The 18,125-nt window shown below is 50.8% G+C and overlaps 3 protein-coding genes across 3 annotated transcripts; 1 reads left to right on the top strand and 2 right to left on the bottom strand.

Annotated features, from left to right (window-relative positions):
• Nucleotides 1-4,740: 4,740 nt before the first annotated feature.
• On the bottom strand, nucleotides 4,741-5,607 carry LOC117842780 (low molecular mass early light-inducible protein HV60, chloroplastic). Its single transcript, XM_034723290.2, has one exon. It carries the CDS (start codon nucleotides 5,484-5,486, stop codon nucleotides 4,872-4,874), a length of 615 nt encoding a protein of 204 aa, XP_034579181.1. The 5' UTR covers nucleotides 5,487-5,607; the 3' UTR covers nucleotides 4,741-4,871.
• Nucleotides 5,608-7,315: 1,708 nt separating this feature from the next.
• LOC117842870 (low molecular mass early light-inducible protein HV60, chloroplastic) lies at nucleotides 7,316-8,157 on the bottom strand. Its single transcript, XM_034723394.2, has one exon. The coding sequence runs from the start codon at nucleotides 8,013-8,015 to the stop codon at nucleotides 7,488-7,490; it is 528 nt and encodes a 175-aa protein (XP_034579285.1). The 5' UTR covers nucleotides 8,016-8,157; the 3' UTR covers nucleotides 7,316-7,487.
• A 7,356-nt stretch (nucleotides 8,158-15,513) lies between these two features.
• Nucleotides 15,514-18,125, top strand: LOC117846041 (uncharacterized). The gene is made up of 3 exons (XM_072291827.1): nucleotides 15,514-17,107; nucleotides 17,187-17,337; nucleotides 17,435-18,125. Exons 1-3 carry the CDS (start codon nucleotides 16,790-16,792, stop codon nucleotides 17,518-17,520), a joined length of 555 nt encoding a protein of 184 aa, XP_072147928.1. The 5' UTR covers nucleotides 15,514-16,789; the 3' UTR covers nucleotides 17,521-18,125.

The following is an 18,125-nucleotide window of genomic DNA, read 5'->3' on the forward strand; positions in this document are numbered from 1 at the left end:
GAAAATAGGGTTTACTCAGTGCTTTTGGCAAACAAACCCCTCAGCCAAAAAGTCCTGCATGTCTAGAAGTGTGGAGCAGTTCTCCTGTTGGTTAAGTCTTGTTGAGCTTAGTAGCTCAGCCTTGTTGTGGCTCCTGTTTTTCAGGTGAAGTCGCTGCCCCCGACCCCTCTTCTGTTGGCACTTGGCCGCCCCAGCTCCCTCCGGGTTGGACGGTCGAGTGGGATCCCTCCTCGGACGGCGAGGAGAGAGATCAGTGATGTCCCGGCTGGCCTCACCAGGACGTCCGACCCCCGACGATGGCTTCCGCTAGTGTTTTACCTTCTGTTGTTTTCCAAAATCCTGTAAAACTCTGATGTTTACTTCGCAACTAAATCCAATGGTTAAGTGGTTAACTCGGTGGACTTGTTGTACTCTCTGGAACCGCTCACCTTCGTGTGAGTCTGCTAAATCGGTCCTGTTCAAGTGGTTAAATCGGAGGAAAATCCGACGGCACTTCGTGTTAACTCGGCTTAGGCATGAGCGTCGCATATCAGACGGCTAAATCATGTTTAACCAAGTAAATCCGAAGTGGATCCGCCACAGTATTTGTTGATGTCGGATTTTCACACGTGTTTTGAATCGGCGTCGAGGGAGGAAAAGATTGGCCGATGCGGCAAGCTAAAAGCTACAGTTGGGAATCGGCCGGTTGACGCTACAGTGTTTCGGCCGATTGACAAACGAGGTCGGTAAAGGTCGGCCGGTTGTAAGCTAGAGCGGCTTGGCTAGTATGGGCCTAAGGTGGGCCAGAGAGAAGGATAGCTAAAGAAAGAGATTGGCCCGTGGGGATATGATAACCAACTCTGATACGAGTTGTGTTTGTGAATATTTGTTATCATTTAAAATTAAAGATAGATCCTAGTCGATTAGGAAATCAGTTGTAACGGGCTATAAATAGCCACCTCTAGGGATTTGTAAAAAATATACATCAACCAATACAACCAATCTACTTTTTCTTCGTACTTTACTTTCAAGTTGGCGACTTCGCCAATATACCTTTTTCTTTCACGAGTTCGTACAGGTTGGCAGGGCTGCATCGACACGATCTTCGGCCGATTCTGTAAGTTCCGCTTATCGAGTAATATTTAAGCTTTAACTTTGGGCGCATCGCTGTTATTTCGTTTAGATTTATTCACCAGTTATCGATATTAACTAGAATCGTAGGTTATACCTATTGTTTTAGTTTTTATCACCAGTTATCCAACTTGAGATACGAACTATCGGCTTTTATTGCTCTCGTTCTTCGCTATCATACAACCGATTAGATTCATCCCAAATGTTGTTTTTCTAGCATTGTTTAGTTTACTCTAGTAGTTTTTCTTCACAATCGCTACGCGGTATCAACTGTTTTATAGCTGATTACCTCTACAGTGAATCGGCCGATTCGCCGACACGCTTTGAAGATAGATCAGAACTCTAGCCGATCGCAACCCTTGGAATTTAATACTGTTATTTCCTTGTCAATCAACAGGTCAGATTGACTGGCACGTCGCGCGAACCGCACCATGGCAATAACCTGAATAGGAGTTAAGCAGATTCTCGCGGGTCGTGTGTCCGACGCTAAGGATCATCGGCCAATTTTTAGCACCAACACACTTTTGGCATGCCCGGTGGGACCGAAACAACATCCAGCATGTTGAAGGCGGCCGAGATCTCCGAAGACAACATCATCGAGATTACTGAATCATATCTCAAGGACGACCAGAAGGAAGAATTAGCAAGACACCTGGAAGAGTACAGATAGACATGCTTGCAATCCTTTAGTTGTACCAGAAGCGGGGAGACCGTCAAGAATGCTCCTCTTCCAACCCCTCGCCACATCACCATCGCTGAGGACTCGGGGAAGATGTCTGACATGATTCAACAGTCTGTCTACCAGGCTATGATCGACCAGTCCACAGTAATGACCAACACGGTATACAACACCGTCATCAGTTCCTTGGTTAGCGGAGTAGCTCAGGGGTATCAAGGACTAGCGTATGCCCCGCCCATCGTAGCTCCAATCAGAGGCTCCTCAGCGATACCAAGCGCGTCTCACTCGGCTCCTCAGCCGATACCGATGCAACATGGAGGGTACAAAACTTCAATACCCCTGGGGTACAACGGTGCGCCATGCTACTAATCGCAAGTGCCGTCGCGGTCTGCTCAAATTTCCTCCATACAATCGCTGCCCCTAAACTTAGTGCCTTGGGGGGCACCAACAACCACGATCGGGCTGGATCAGTCAACCAATTACGGAAACTCTCCAGTCCAAGTATCATTCCAATCGGCGACCCGGTCGACGGCCCCACAATATCAGCCGGCTACGTTAGAAATCAGCAGGGGGCAGACGCTGCAGAAACACTTAGGGGTGCGACTCTGATGATACTGTACAATGGAGCGGTAGATCCCCTACGCCATCAACTATCGGCTGCTCAGCCGATTATGCAACCGCAATATCTGCAGCACGCTTTGATCCATCACCCAGCCATGGCACCCCCGGTCCAGCAGCAAGTACCGATTCCTCAACCGGTCATACATCAGCAGCAGGTGGATTGGACCGCAAGGATAGCAGAAGTCATTCAAAATCAGTTCGGGTTGAAACCAAAGGTGCAAACCTATACGTACAATACACCATACCCACCTGGCTACGACCTGTTGCCATTTCCCCATCGGTATAAGGCTCCTGATTTCACCAAGTTCTCAGGACTGGATGACACGTCAACTGTGGAACACATGAATAGATTCATTATCCAGTGCGGAGAAGCCGCTACGCAAGATGCTCTGCGAGTGCGATTATTCTCGGCATCCCTATCCGGATCGGCCTTCCAGTGATTCACTATGCTGCCGCCCAATTCCATCGTTACCTGGGCCGATTTGGAGAAGCAGTTCCATAAGTACTTCTACGCGGGAGTCCACGAGATGAAGCTCTTAGATCTGACCAGCCTTAGGCAGAGAAGCGATGAACCAGTAACCAGTTACGTACAGAGGTTCAGAGAGATCAGGAACAAGTGTTACACTCTAGTCCCGACTGACGCTCAGCTAGCCGATATCGCTTTCCAAGGTCTCCTGCCACACATCAAAGAGAAGTACGCCTCCCAGGAATTCGAAAGCTTAAGTCAGATCGTCCACCGATTGTCCGACCAAGAGGTGCGCCCCTTCGACCAATGGAGGAATTTTCAGAAAAAGGTGGCATACCTGAAGGGGTCTGAATCGGAGGAAGAGGCAGAAATCGGCCTGGCAGAGTGGGTAAAAGGAAAAAAAAAGCTGATACCGTGCATGTTTGGAAAGAAAGAACCAGAAGCATTCGGCTTTGATACGTCGAAGGCCGACAAAATCTTCGATTTACTTCTCCAAGAAGGGCAGATCAAGCTTTCGCCTTATCACACGATTCCGTCGGTCGAACAGCTCAAAAAGATGAAATATTGCAAATGGCATAATACCACATCCCACGACACGAACGAATGTAAGATCTTCCGACAGTAAATACAATCCGCAATCGAACAAGGGAGACTCAAGTTTAAAGTTCCGACAAATCCAGTTAAACCAATGAAGATCGATCAACATCCTTTCCCCACCAACATGGTCGATGCAGGAAGAAACACGCTCAAAACCAAAGTGCTGACGTCAGAATCGGCCAGGAGAAGTGGCACTGTGGACCCTAGAAATCAGGCCACGGTCGAGGAAGTCAAAGGAAAAGGACGGATCGAGGACGAAGGCAAAAGATCAGAGAGATCACGTAGACCTATCACCTCCAAATACTTACTCAGCAAGTATCAGCAGCAGCAAGAAAGTTCGAGACACCGCGAAGAGATGATGCGCCGACATGAAGATCACTGGCGGTGCCCGTTCTTCATCCACTGCTGGGAAAACAACCTCAGGTTACCGTCGGCCGATAATTGCCTCGAGTGCAATAGTCAGTATCGCAGCGGTCGCCCGTCCAAGAGGTCACGTTCAAGAGGTGGTTTGATGAGGTAAACACAGAGCTACTTAGATACATGGCATCATTCAGTCCAGCCAATTCCTTTTCTGCTTTTAATGTTGAGAACTTGGTTAAGCTTGCTGGGTTCTATCCACATGACTTTGAATTTCAAGAAATAAACCAGCTTCATTTTCAGTTGCACCACTATATCAATGATGTCAGAAATGATGAAAACTTCAAAAATTTGAGAAGTCTAGCAGAATTGTCTATGATGCTAGTTAAAGAAGGAAAGGTTTTTCGGTATGAAATTGTTTATAAACTTCTCAAATTGGTGCTTGTTCTCCCTGTTGCAACTGCTGGTGTTGAGAAGTCTTTTCTATAATGAATTTGATAAAGAATAAGAGAAGAAGTAAGATGGGGCAGAAATATTTGAATGGTTGCTCGGTCACATTGATTGAAAGGGAATTCTTCATGCAAGCTAAGGACAAGGACATCATCGCTTATTTTCAAAGCATTGCAAAACAGAAAGTTGTCCTATAGCTTGTAAGTTGTAATCTTTTTTACCATTTTGCTGTTTTAGCCTCTATTTATTTCACGTGTTGCCACTTTGATATGTTGATCATTAGTAGCTGATTAGTAGCTGGAAAAATTCAATTTATGATCAATTTTATTAATCAATGATAGTACCACTTAATTCTGTGTTATAAAACTATAATTCAGTCTGTCAATTTTAATTTTTTTTCTTACCATCTCCGATTTTGAATACCATATTCATATCCTGCGCCCGCCACTGTACACAGCTGTATGTAGATGAGATGTATTGAAAAAAAAAGGACTCCTACCATGCTCAGTACTGCATTCCTACAGTTGTTAAGGTACAGATTCAATGTACACAGCACGTACGGGGTCCGACCCTACGCACGTACGTACGCGTCTACGCGTTGATGAAGGGCGCGCCGGTGAGGTACTCGGTGAAGGCGAGCGCGACGAGCCCGAGCATGGCGAAGCGGCCGTTCCAGAGCTCGGCGTCGGCGCTCATGACGCCGCCGCTCCTAGCTTCGGCGCTGTCCCCCTTTAGGAGAGGTACCAGTGACGCCACGGAGAGCACCGCGGCGGTGGCGGCGAACCAGGCGAGCCCGGACCCGCTCCCGGCCTGCGAGAGGAGGCCCCCGCCGCGAGATGCCTCGACGGCGAGCGCGGACACGAAGCCCACCATGGCGAGGCGGCCGTTGATGCGCTCGGGCGCAGGGCCGCTGAACGCTAGCGCGTCCCACAGCCCCGGGCTCGCCGGCTTCTTCGCCGCCTTGGGCTTCGGCGTCGGGGTGGCCGCCGATGGGGTGGTCGGAGAAGGCGAGGTGGAGGACGCCGCGCTCGTCTCCTCCGTTGTTGGCTCAGCGTCCTCGGCCTGGGCCCTGACGACCTGCAGCTGCAGGGCGCGTCGCCGCGGCGCGAGCGCGGACGCCGGAACCCGAACGGGGAACCCGCCGGCACGAGCGCCGGCGGCGGCGAAGGATAGGGAGCCCATGGATGCCATCACCGTGGCTGCCATCGGAGTTGGTGGTGCACGGGTGCGGTGGATCGGAGATCGAATTGTAAGCTCGCGGAGCAGCAAGATGCTCGCTGCAGTGTCCGTGTCTCTCTGTTGCTTTCGAGCTGTGTGATGGCAGCGAGGAGGGTGCCGGCATTTTATAGTGGGAGGGGCGGTTGGCATTTGGTAGCCCGCCCGTGAGCGGAGTGGGCGCTGCTGGCGGCGGCGGGGGCCACGTCGCCGGGAGATTCACGGCCGCAGACCGACCTGATCGACCCGCGCAGGTGGGAGCGCATGCGCGCGACGTGGAGGGAGGCAGCATCACAGCGAGCTGGGTTACTGCATCGCCGTCGACGTGGACGCCAAGACCGCCGCGTGACAAAAGTGGCAGAAGATTCCAGGACCGCGCAGGGAGACGTGCGAGTTGCGAGCATCAGTGGCGAGTGGCGACAACGAAGAAGCCGCCAAGTTTGCACAAAGCAATGGATCAGCATACTAACAAAAGATGGTTCAAGGCAAAGCAAAAACTCCTCCTCTTCGACAACCATACATCTTAACAATTTACGTTAGATTGGTCTCCAGGTTCGAGAAGCCCCATTCAACACATTGTTTTTGAGTACTCCGTTTGTAACAAAGTTCAAATTTGGAGCAAACATGTACTCATTAGAACCAGCTGCGTAGAATAAAAATGTACAGTTACAAAACAGTGTCACTTCCACTTAACTACAGCACCTAACAAAGTAAGTTAGCTATGTTCGCTAACATCTTAGCTAGCCAAGGTCTAAACATGTTTGCAAAGTTAGTAGGAAGCTTTGAACCGTAGAAGAAAAGTTGGACCGTCATCGAACCGATGAGACTCTGGTTCACTGGTTCGACTAGTGGGTCGATCAGTTCAACCCGGTTCAAATAGGCTGTATACTCTCCCCGTTCATATAAGAAATCTTGGTGAGATGGCTTTGGGCCTCTATTTGCTTCATTATTAGCCAGCTGAAGGCCAGTTTTAACCCTAAAAGCACCGAGAATATACTCTCCAGATTTGGTTTTTAGCAACTGATTTTTTTATGTAAACTAAACCGGTAGGGTCATCGATCGGTTCACAATTTTTTCTAGTCCATCCGATGATGTGGTCCGTACGTTCTTTGTTCTATGCTTTGAACCAAAGCTAAATGCAGCGTGTTTCATATAAAGTTAGTAATTCGAAAATAAAAAGAAAAGTATAAAATCGGATTGTCTAACTACTATTATACAGGAGATACTTCAAACACGCACTTATAATGTTACAATTCCTTTTATCTCGTATTGACGTGCAAAGAATGGTGCCCCCAATACAAAATTTGGGATTATTACATGCTGCAAAACCAATACATTACAATACACAAAATGACCCCTCTATGATGGAACCTGCAGTTCATCCCTTCCAAGTCCTTGACTAAGTAAGACCTCATGTTTATGGCTAATTATTTTTTTTAGTTGGATTTGACATACCCATTGACGGCAAGAAGTTTTTACTGATGATGGCTAATTATTTTTTTACTGGGAGTTGGCATACCCGCCCACTTGCATCCATCGGATATGTCATCCATGGCGCATGTGAAGCCTACGCTTGGACTGGACTCGATTTCCAACAAACATGAGGGGTAAGATGCAAAGTGTCACATGATGCACCGCTCCTTCACCTCCACCGCAGATGATGTATCTGCCATGGATGCAAATTGGCAGGCGCATGGAAGCACCTCAAGCACCGGGAGTACTTAGAATTGGATGTCTAAACAGCAAGACCATTAGTTCTAAAATCTGCTGACCGGACCTCTTAGAGGGTTCGCGTCGATCTGGTGTTTGGAAAACCAAAAAACCGAAACATTTGGGCCATTTGAAAGTTATCATTTCAAACTTACATGACCATTTAACGGAGAGATATTACAAAGGAGTCCTGCAATGTTTGTCCTAAATATTTTTTCCAGGACTAGATCCTACACAATGTCAGACTAGCTCCTCTGCACAGCTACACGTATCCGTACGCGTCTACGCGTTGATGAACGGGGCGCCGGTGAGGTACTCGGTGAAGGCGAGCGCGACGAGGCCCAGCATGGCGAAGCGGCCGTTCCAGAGCTCGGCGTCGGCGCTCATGAAGCCGCCGCTCCTGGCTTCGGCGCTGTCCCCCTTGAGGAGAGGTACCAGCGACGCCACGGAGAGGACGGCGGCCGTGGCCGCGAACCAGGCGAGCCCGGACCCGCTCCCGGCCTGCGAGAGGAGGCCCCCGCCGCGGGACGCCTCGACGGCGAGCGCGGACACGAAGCCCACCATGGCGAGCCGGCCGTTGATGCGCTCGGGGGCCGGGCCGCTGAACGCCAGCGCGTCCCACAGCCCCGGGCTCGCCGGCTTCTTCGCCGCCTTGGGCTCCTCCGTTTTTGGCTCAGCGTCCTCGGCCTGGGCCCGGACTACCAGCGCGCGTCGCCGCGGCGCGAGCGCGGACGCCGGAACCCGAACGGGGAACCCGCCGGCGGCGGCGAAGGCGATGGAGCCCATGGAGGACATCACCGTGGCTGCCATCGGAGTTGGTGGTGCTCGGGTGCGGTGGATCGGAGATGCAGGTGTAGGCTCGCTAGCAGCAAGATGCTCGCTGCAGTGTCGATGTCTCTGTTGCTTTCCTTCGCCTTTTCTCGCTTTCGAGCTGTGCTATGGAAGCGAGGAGGGTGCCGGCCTTTTATAGGGGTAGGCGGCGGTTGCTAGCCCGCCCGTGACGTGGTCGGCGACGTGGCCGGCGATGGTGGCGGCAGCGGGGGCCACGTCGCCGGGAGATTCACGGCCGCAGACCGAGCTGATCGACCCGCGGAGGTGGGAGTACATCCGCGGGACGTGGAGGGGGGCAGCATCGCAGCGAGCTCGGTTACTTCGTCGCCGTCGACGTGGACGCCAAGGCCGCCGCGCGCCAAAAGTACATGCGCGCGACGTGGAGGGAGGCAGGAACACAGCGAGCTGGGCGGCCACGTCGCCGTCGACGTGGACGGCCAGGCCGCCGCGCAGGGCTGGCGGTGGCGAGGTGGCCGCGCTCCGTCGCCGAAAAGTGGCAGAAGATTCCAGAACCACGCAGGGACCAGGGAGGGAGCGCGCGGGAGACGACGTGTGAGTTGCGAGCGTCAGTGGCGAGTGGCGACAAAGGGGGAGGTGGCTGTCGTGTGGCTACTGTGATTTTTGCGTGGTTTAACGATGAAGTGAACCGGCTTGGGACTTGGGAGTGAGATCATCAGACTTCTAGAACTTGGTCGAGTTACGGCCGTCCGTTGAGTTTCTCGTTTGTTCTGCGGCGATCTCGTTCCACCATCGACCAGAAGAGCTCGTTGTTGGAGTTTGTCCTCGAGAGAACCTGGACCACAATACCAGACGAGCAACATTCTTCCTTAGCTTCGGAACAGTGAGAGAGATGGAACGAGTAATCAAAATAAGCAAATGGCCCAAGAGTCCTCTCCTCTCACCCCTGATTTCTTTTATAGGGAGGGGGGAGGAGGAGGAGGTTGTTAATAATTTTTCCATTGGTGGGGTTGAATATTACAACAAGATTCCTATAATATTACAATAAGGCCCCTAGATGCTGCAACCGAGTCCATAACCCTTACAAATAAGTCCTTAGATCCCGTTTTGGGCCTCTTTTACACACAGGGGGTTTATAGCCTTAGTCCATCTAAGGCGTACCCCCAACAGTAGCCCCTCAACTATTCATTCTTGGCCGACACAACAAGACCTAATAGTTGCTCCTGTTAAAAGAGGCCCAATTACAACCTAGACTCTTGGCTGCGATGAGCTTTGATCTGCATGTGGCTTCACTCTTGAGTCTCGATCATCGGGACTTGCTTCAGAAGCTGAGGTAGTCGAAGTAGTCGTCATCGATGGTAGTTGCAACACCTTCGGACCTTCTCTCGCGGGCACCAGGCAACTAGGATAGACCGGTCCTCCAGTACGCCCAAGCCCCCTTTTGCATGTGTTCGCGGGAGAAGCTCCGCATGGAGTGGAAGTAGTCGAAGTAGTCGATGCAGTAGCGGTGGCCGAGGTTGAGTTGCACGTGAAGTCGGTGATGACCTCAATGCTGACGGCGATGCCGAGGGTGAGCCCCTCAAGTCGATGTAGCGGAGGCGAAGTCGAGTGTGATGCCAAGGTTGAGCCCTTCGAGCTGACGTAGCGGCAGGACGCGAAGTCTCGGACATTGTAGAGGTAGGTCTTCCTCAAGCCGATGTAGCAGATGGTGCCGAGGTTGAGCCCCTTGATAGACCTAACCTTTTCGGAAAACTCAAACCTTTGAGATAGGTTAGTATAGCAAGGATATCAATAATAGCGGGTTGGCTGATCGGTTTCGCATGTCATGGTGACAAATTAACTTAGCATGTTGGCTGCATCCTGATGCCTTTAGATACCTTCGATCAAGGGTAAAAAAGATTAGCACAACAGTGCTTGGCAATTGCTGGTGTGGAATAGGATTTTAACCATCGAAGGTAACATAATTGCGTATGTACTTGCTTTGGCCGGTTCAGCAGGCTGCTATTGGCTTCGGGAGAGTTAGCTGAATTAATCGGGCAGTGGTAGCTTTAGCTTCGGGAGAGTTAGCTGAATTACTCGGGCAGTGGTAGCTTTAGCGCATGCATGTAGAGTTTCTACAAGTGCGAAAGTTTTTTGCTTTAATGCACGCAAAGGTACATTGCCATGTAGTTGAGGAGGCTCGGGTGTTCAGCTGGCTTCAGAAGTTTGAGCCATTTATCGAGGTCCACGATGTCCGCGAGCTTGAGGGATCAGCTCGCGGGCTTCTTAACCCGTTTGTGAACGCGAGGATGCCGTGAAGTCGGCGTGAGAGAGATTGCCGCGAGCTGCGAGGCCGGCCTGAGCGAGGTTGGCTTGATGCAATACCTGGATGCAAATATGTTAAAGGTTAGTAGCAACTGAAACACTTTAAAGATACATAAACGTGCAAAGTACCCCAAGGTTTAGGAGCCTCGAGGTTAACCTCTTTGTCACTTATTTTACTTGTCTTATCCTTGGGCACACTAGCTTCTTGTTCCATGCGACTGAGTTTCCAGGGAACAGCTTGGCCGTGACGCCTAGCTTGGCTTACGCCTGTACGCATGCAAGGGTAACAACACTTGTGGCTGTATGCGAGGGTGACACATGCGAAGGTAAAATATACATGCGCGTATGCATGCCTGCTGATGCATTTTTAGCATACGCATGTGGGTGGCGAGCCTGGGCACTTTGTGTCTCCCACGTGCACTATTGCTACACGAAGGTTCGCCAGCTTCCGGAACTCGGATAAGTTGGCTTGTGGTGGACGTCCGCGCTTGCCACGAGGGTCGGCTCTTGCAGCAAGGGTAGAGCTTGCCACGGAGGTTACTGCTAGCTGCCTAGCTGCGAGGGTAACACTAGTGAGGTTGCTGCGAGGTTACAAGGCTTGGCAGCCGAGGGTTAAGGTGATGGATGGAGCACCGTTTAATTGCTTGGGCACGCGGCCATGCACTCGTAGGTAGAAAGTGAACTGTTTTCTGAAAAAATGTCACCCCCCTCCTGCCGCTTCGCGCGACAGGATGCTCAGCCCGAAGGTTGCTTCGTGCTCGATGCCATCTCCGGTAGTCGAGGCTGACTCTTCTTGTAAAAGAGAAAAACGGGTGTGAAAACTATGCCTTCGTGCGCATATAGCGTGCTTTGGTCTGTAGTATAGTATATATTATTATTGCTAGGCTCTCCCGGAGCTGCTATCTTTCCTCCGCGTGAAAACGCGAGGCTATGCAACTTGTTGTTGCACTGAATTTTTGATGGAATCACACTTTTCTCCTCCGCATAAAGGCGCGAAGGTACACAACTTATTGTTGCACTTAATCATGGAAATTCACACTCTCCTCCGCATACCAGCGCGAGGTTACGCAACTTGTTGCTGCACTTAATCATGGGAATTGACGCTCTCCTCCGCATACTAGCGCGAGGCTTCACAACTTGTTGTTGCACTTAATCATGGGAATTCACACTCTCCTCCGCATACCAGCGCGAGGTTACGCAACTTGTTATTGCACTTAATCATGGAAATTTACACTCTCCTCCGCATACCAGCGCGAGGTTACGCAACTTGTTGTTGATGCGATTCATGGATAAAAGTAATGCGTCCATGCAATGCGATGATTTGATGCATGCTTTGATGCATATGAATGAAATGCTTGCATATGCGAGGGTATATATCGTAGTTATCATATCATCAGCCCTATAAGAGAAGGTAGTTTCGATAGAACTTGAGCACGTGATAGAGTGGTTCTCTAAACTGTCTTGATCAACCTCTGAAGGTTGTGACTTGATGCTTTGAAAACCACTTATGGTGGAAGGTCAATGGCTGATGAAAGCCAATAAAGATAATTCCAATAGTTGATGAGAGCCAAATGTCCATGAGATATGTCGCTTGATGAAAACCAACGCGCCAATGAAACCAATATAGCATGCCCCCAATTTTTAATTTTGATTACCAGGTGAAAACCAATATTCCTATAAAAAGATACAAGGGTATGGTATACAAGGGTTAACTTAAACGGACAAACTATTTACAATGGTGAGAACCTGCATGTTAGACAAAAGGAATTTCAATATATGAGTTGTAACCTGTATGATAAAGGTCCGTGAGATAGTAGTAATACAAGTAAACAGATAAGTCGATAAAAGATTGCTCGTGCTCAAGCTTTTGTGGACTTACTTCTCAAGCGTCAAGCTCTAGTCGATATACCAACTCTTGGTTGCTTCGACTATCAATTTGAACTTAGTCTCGTGAGGGATAAGACATTGTATTGAAAATGAGATTAGCGAAGTCCTGCAAGTTAGAAGGATTTCTAAGGAGAAGAAATGAGTTTCTAATTGTAACCCCTCTAAGAATCTAGGCAGAGTATGCAGAGTTAACATAACTGCAAAAAACTTAACTGCAGCTTGCAGGTTACTGCGAAAGCAGAACTCTTGCAGGCTTAAAGTGGTGCCGAAATGCTTATCTGGGGCATGACGGGCAACTTCGTGCTTAACTTGATCGTAGCTACTGGAGGCGCCGGGCAGCTTTAGGAGAGTTTGCCAATTTTCCCTATTTCGGAGGTTACAGTTTGCCTACCTGCTAGCAGCTTTGATACTTGCAAAAGCTTGCATTGGTGGCTCAGCTGGTGTTTTGCAACCTCGCTGAATTGGAGTTTGATTAGAGGTTAATATAAGACTTAGCTTCTGTCAGTTTTTTACCGAGGCTAATTTAAAGGCATCGAAGGTAACACATGGCTTCGCTTGTTTCAAGCAGGCAGGATAGGCTCAGCTTCGTTGGCCATGCTAGTGGCGACGTAATTATAACAAGATGCATGCTATTTTGGCAGTATGACGAGGTTAAAAGGAACCATCACGAGGCTTGCTTCCACGAGGGGCGATTTTGCCGCGAAGGTACCGCAACCTCGCGGGCTCTGTGAGCGAGGGTTCTCTCATATGAGCAACTTCGGCCAGTGGCTGGGAACTCGAGGTTAGCTTCGGGCACTTCACGAGAGCTTACAGCTTCGGGCACTTCGGGAGAGGTTACAGCTTCGATCGCTCGGGCACTTCGGGAGAGCTTGCTGGGTAGTAGCTTTGCTATCGACTTGAGTTGCTTAGCACCTTCGGTGTTGCTCTGAGATGGCACGGGGTGGCCTAAGCGAGGGTTCTGGCTTGCGGAGTTGGCACATGTACCCTGTGGCTGCCATGACAGCGTGGCGGCTTCGTGGCATCTTCGCTGCTACGGTCTTGCCGGCAGCTTCGAGCTGTGCTTGTCTTGGCGGCTTCGTGGTATGTTGGCACATGCTTGTTTGGCACTTGAGAGTTGAGGTGATGGACGGTAGTTGTTTGAGCATGCACTCGCAGGTAACTAGCTGGGCTCTAGCTTCGCGATTGTGGTGCCTATAAGCTTTGGTGTCGTCTCGTGCCCTTTAGGATCTATTTTGATTATGGTGCAGGATTAACTGTGGTGTATACCTGTAGTCGCACAATGCAAATACATACGACATGTCCAGTGTTTTGAAATATGCAATATGATGGGCGTGTTAAAAAAACTGTGATTGTTTCTCTGACTCGTTTTAAAAACAAAATATGGAATTCTGAAAGGTCAAATCTGCAGGTTGATATCTGGAAGCTATTAAACAATTAAAGTGTGCAATCTGGAGTTAATGTGGAGTGGAAAAATATGCAATATGATGAGCGCCAGGGTGACACCGGAGCGCCCGCCAGGGATACTGCGGAGCCCGCGGTTCGCCAAGACGCCCGAGTGGGGCGCCGGGTTCATGCTCCCGCCGCCGGCGCCGGCGAAGACGCCGCGGCGGTGGCCCACGTACGCTGCCACGCACCAAGGAGGTAATTCATTCGCTCACAGATTTAACCCCATCCCCCACGTGCATTGCATTATTGTTTGTTCCCATGCCGGCACGAGCACAGCAAGATTCGCACGTACGCTGCGACAGAGGAACGTGATTTGCGATCCATCCCATCTCTTGTTACGTGCAATGCTCAACACAAAAAAGAAATCCCTAAACTCACGATTGGAGAATGCACCAAAATGCCCATTTGTACTTAGATCGCGTTGCGCATTTGGTTCGTGTTCATCTACTCCAGTGTTTGGTGATTGTCAGGCCAGGAGATAAGGAATTGTAAACTTATCTTCAGGCGGGGCTGTACTTGTTCTTCCATTGCTCATTTGAGCGAAACAGCTATGGTTTGAAGATGAGAAGCCGCCGATGGCTCCCAATTCACCTTGATCCAATGATCTGACACCGTGTTTGACTGCTAGTATGTTTCCTTCCGCCTTCTCGAATCTCTGCGTGTTCCTATTGCTGGCTTCTCTTTGGTGGTTTGTTATTCGCCCAATATGGCCTGTCATTTGTAAGCCAATTGTTCAGGTCGACTATGGTTGCCGCTGGGTAGTTTCATCTTAGACACAGGGCAGCATCAACATGTGCATCTGCATCCATACATCACTACACGGATTAGAGATGCCAATCTGTTCTCTGCATTATGCCCGGCCATCATCTCATCCATTTCCTGCATGATTTTGGAACGAGAATTAGGGATCATAATGCACAACAATCTCTCTACGCATAATGGTCCGTTGAGTTGAATTGGTCGATCGTCTGTTGAGGAATTATTGGGAGGCGTTGCTCAACTGCATTCCTCAGCACGTGCAAGAGCATCATTTGCAATGCAAAGTCGTGCGTCGCTGCACCGTGAGCATTTCTTATCAGCCACCGATCATCCGGATTCGGATAAAGATTATCGCCGCCAATCACCGGTAAACCTGCACATGCAGAAGGATCTGAGTATCTGACCTAGACCTACCCTACTACCCTCGTATATACAATCCGCCCAAGTCAGAAGAACCAACAAGACGACCTCGAACATCTTCTGTACTCCGTGCGACTGCTTGAGCCTTCAGGCTCAGGGATGTTCTCTGAATCTCACTCCCCGCCGCCCTCGTAATGCAATAATGCATAGTTCGTTTCAGGCCCTCAGAAGGCCAGAACTTCTACTAACCCAGCGCAGCTATTCATTGTTTCTATTTGTTGACCTTAATGAACAATTTCGTTTGGCACCACCAGACACCAGTTGGCCGTTACATGATGGCAAGAAATTATTCCAGCGTACTAGTACTATTGTTCAGATTATTCGAACAAAAGATTATTGTCCAGGCCTCATATCCCTTCTAGATCTGATATGTGCAATTCTCATGGACAGGTGAGTACGTGTAGCTAGTTTCAATTGCTTCATAAATGGGATAATAAGGTCAGAGCTCAAACATCATGGCAGCACCCACCGGCCGGTAAATCCGGTAGAGCAGTAGCTACCATCCTGACTTGGCGAACGCCAACCTGACAAATGACCTGCTACTGACGGAAAAAAGAAAGAAAAGAAATCCAAACAGCGTCACGCTTACCATCACGTTTGGGTTATGCATGCGGCAATGGATTGTTCGGGGTCGATATTTCCTGGCACTGCGCTTGGCCACTCCATTCCACGCCGATCCGATCCGATTTGGGCCTACCCGTGGTGCCCGGCCGGCCTCCCAATCGATCGATCCGCGAACCGCCCGGCCGGCCGCCCTCCTCCTCTGGATTTCGGCCTCGTGCGGTGGCGAGTCCGCGCACGCGGCCGGGGCCCGGGGGTGTGAAAAATTCCTAGCCTCTCGCGGGAAAACGTTGGCCGGCTGGCCGCCCGGCACCGGCGCGAGCGCGAGGTGTCGGGGGTGTGACAGCCGCGCGTATTTATACAGGCGCGCAGCCAGCCTAGCCACGCCTCCGACTCCGACTCCGACATCGTCCCTAACCAGCAGCACAAGGCACAGGGCACAGGCCGGCGTCGTTCGGTTCGACGAGTACCCAGCCGCACGAGACCCTGTGAGCGACTGAGCGCGAAGAGATCCCCGGCTGCTCCGGGGATCGAGGATCGAGGATATATGGAGCTAGACCTTCTTGGACTCGGCTTGCCGCCGGCGACGGCCGGCCACGGAGGTAACCATACCATTACCATGCACACCGGCCGTCACTCACATCAGTTCCAGAGCAGATCAAGCACGGCGTTCGGCCCCTATTGGCTCTCGTCAGAGACGTGATTGTTGTGCAGCAGGAGCGTGAGGTGTTCGCTGATCGCTGTGCGTTTTAGATTCAGCGGTGCAGCGGCCTGATCTCGAGAAGGCGGGCTCCGACGAGCCCCTGCGTCTGGCTGCCGCCACGGCCGAGACCCCTCCACTGGTGCGCTCGCGCATGCGCGGGCGCCCCGTGGACGCTGACGCTGACGACGTCCATGCACCTCCGGCGAACAGACGACCGAATCCCCCGTCGATGGCGCCGTCCCCGCAGGTTCGTGTTCCGGGCGCCGCTGGAGACAGATCTGATAGATTTACAGGAACAGTAGGAGCTCAACTGGTAGGTAACTAACTCATTCTTCAGATTAAATCAGTGTGCTAGAATCTAAACAGAGATACAACCGAGAGGGAGAGATAGGGTTAGAGAATGAGAGGGTCACCAACCATCAGGCTTAACACTTGAGGTCGCCATAGCGGTGAAGATGATGTTGCGTTGACGCAGGGGCGGCGGCGGCGGCACGAGGAGTTGGCAGAGCTTCCCGCTGCTGACAGCGCAAGTAGATTGCATACTAAAGTTGTTGGTGGGTCTGATGGGCACGGCGTCGCACTTAGGCGTTCGTACCCCCGACTCCCACCTCTGCTTTATATGCGCTGCGCGACGGGAGCCCACCAACAATGAGTTGGTTGTGCATCCCCGATCAGAACGCGGATCAAGGTCGGACTTGGCCATTGGCCAAATCCAATGGAGATCAAACTAACAAGATCTCCACGAGCCTCTCAGCTCGGTTTTTTCAGGGGGATATTTCCATCGGCGCCAGGTGATCTGGCCGCCGCCGGCCACGCCCAGGTGCACGACATGGCCACGATTGCGCCGCCGCCGCTGCATGGCGTCAGCGCTCCCGCCGCGAACGGGTTTGGCAGGCCACCGCCGTTCGCCGCATGGCCGATCTTTGAGGGTTCCGCGGCGGCGCCCAGCAGCAATACAGATCATTCCACCGCGCCATTAACGATAATCTACGCTGGCTCCGTGCGCGCATTTGACAGTGTGCCGATGGAACAGGTACGATGTCAGCCCTAACTCTGACGACACGTTGGTGGCCAAGTAGTGTGTGGTTGTGATCATATGACATTACCTGCAGGCTAAGAAGATTCTGTATATGACTGCAAAAGAGGCTCAAGCTGCAGAAACCCCGGCCTTCCAACAGCCAGAACCAGCTGCTGCACTCCCAATCCCAAGTACTAGTGCAGCGCAGATGATGATGCTCTTGGGTTTGGCTAATGCCAATGATAGTAAGCAATTTCCCTGCCTCTGAAGATTGCAGCGGTGTATACTATACACTGTATGGATGTGCATCTTAATTATGCCGGGATGATCTGATTGCTCCAGGTCTTCTACCGAAGAGGGCGGCGTCCCTTGCCCGCTTCCTGCATAAACGCAAGCAAAGGCAAGAGCACACCACTCAGCACTGCTAGTTCATGTCATTATTTTTCAATCTTTATTATCTCAAAACTTTAGTAATTTTGCAGCCTTGGTTTGCTGAAAACAAATCGCTACTAGTAATCTTGTTCCCGATCCGATGAATGGGACAATCAGATTGTCTCGTGCTGAATCCGTCTCGGGAAATTGTTGCACTTTGATTTTGCTTCTTGCAGGGTGGAGAGTGCAGCAGCAATGCCTTACCCTTGCGGAGAGGTACTGCCAGTGCCTGCTCAAATGGACCCTTCCACTGCGGTTTACGCACGAGACAAAGCCCCGTCTGGGGACACAGAACAGCCATGGGGGGCCTCCGAAGATGGGCCAAAGAGCATGAAAGAAAATCATGGAGAGGCCGAGGAGGAAGTGAACACTGACCTGAAGATATAGCTGGTCTGAAATCATCGGCTTCTGCACATTCTTGAGTTCATGGATTCAGGCATCAGAACCCATTCCGCTTTGTCTTCTTCACAATAAAAATACACATGGGTGTGCCCTTTAGGATCTATTTTGATTATGGTGCAGGATTAACTGTGGTGTATACCTGTAGTCGCACAATGCAAATACATACGACATGTCCAGTGTTTTGAAATATGCAATATCA

The sequence above is a fragment of the Setaria viridis genome, chromosome 2 (assembly GCF_005286985.2).
Source record: "Setaria viridis chromosome 2, Setaria_viridis_v4.0, whole genome shotgun sequence".
In the NCBI taxonomy this organism is placed as follows: domain Eukaryota; kingdom Viridiplantae; phylum Streptophyta; class Magnoliopsida; order Poales; family Poaceae; genus Setaria; species Setaria viridis.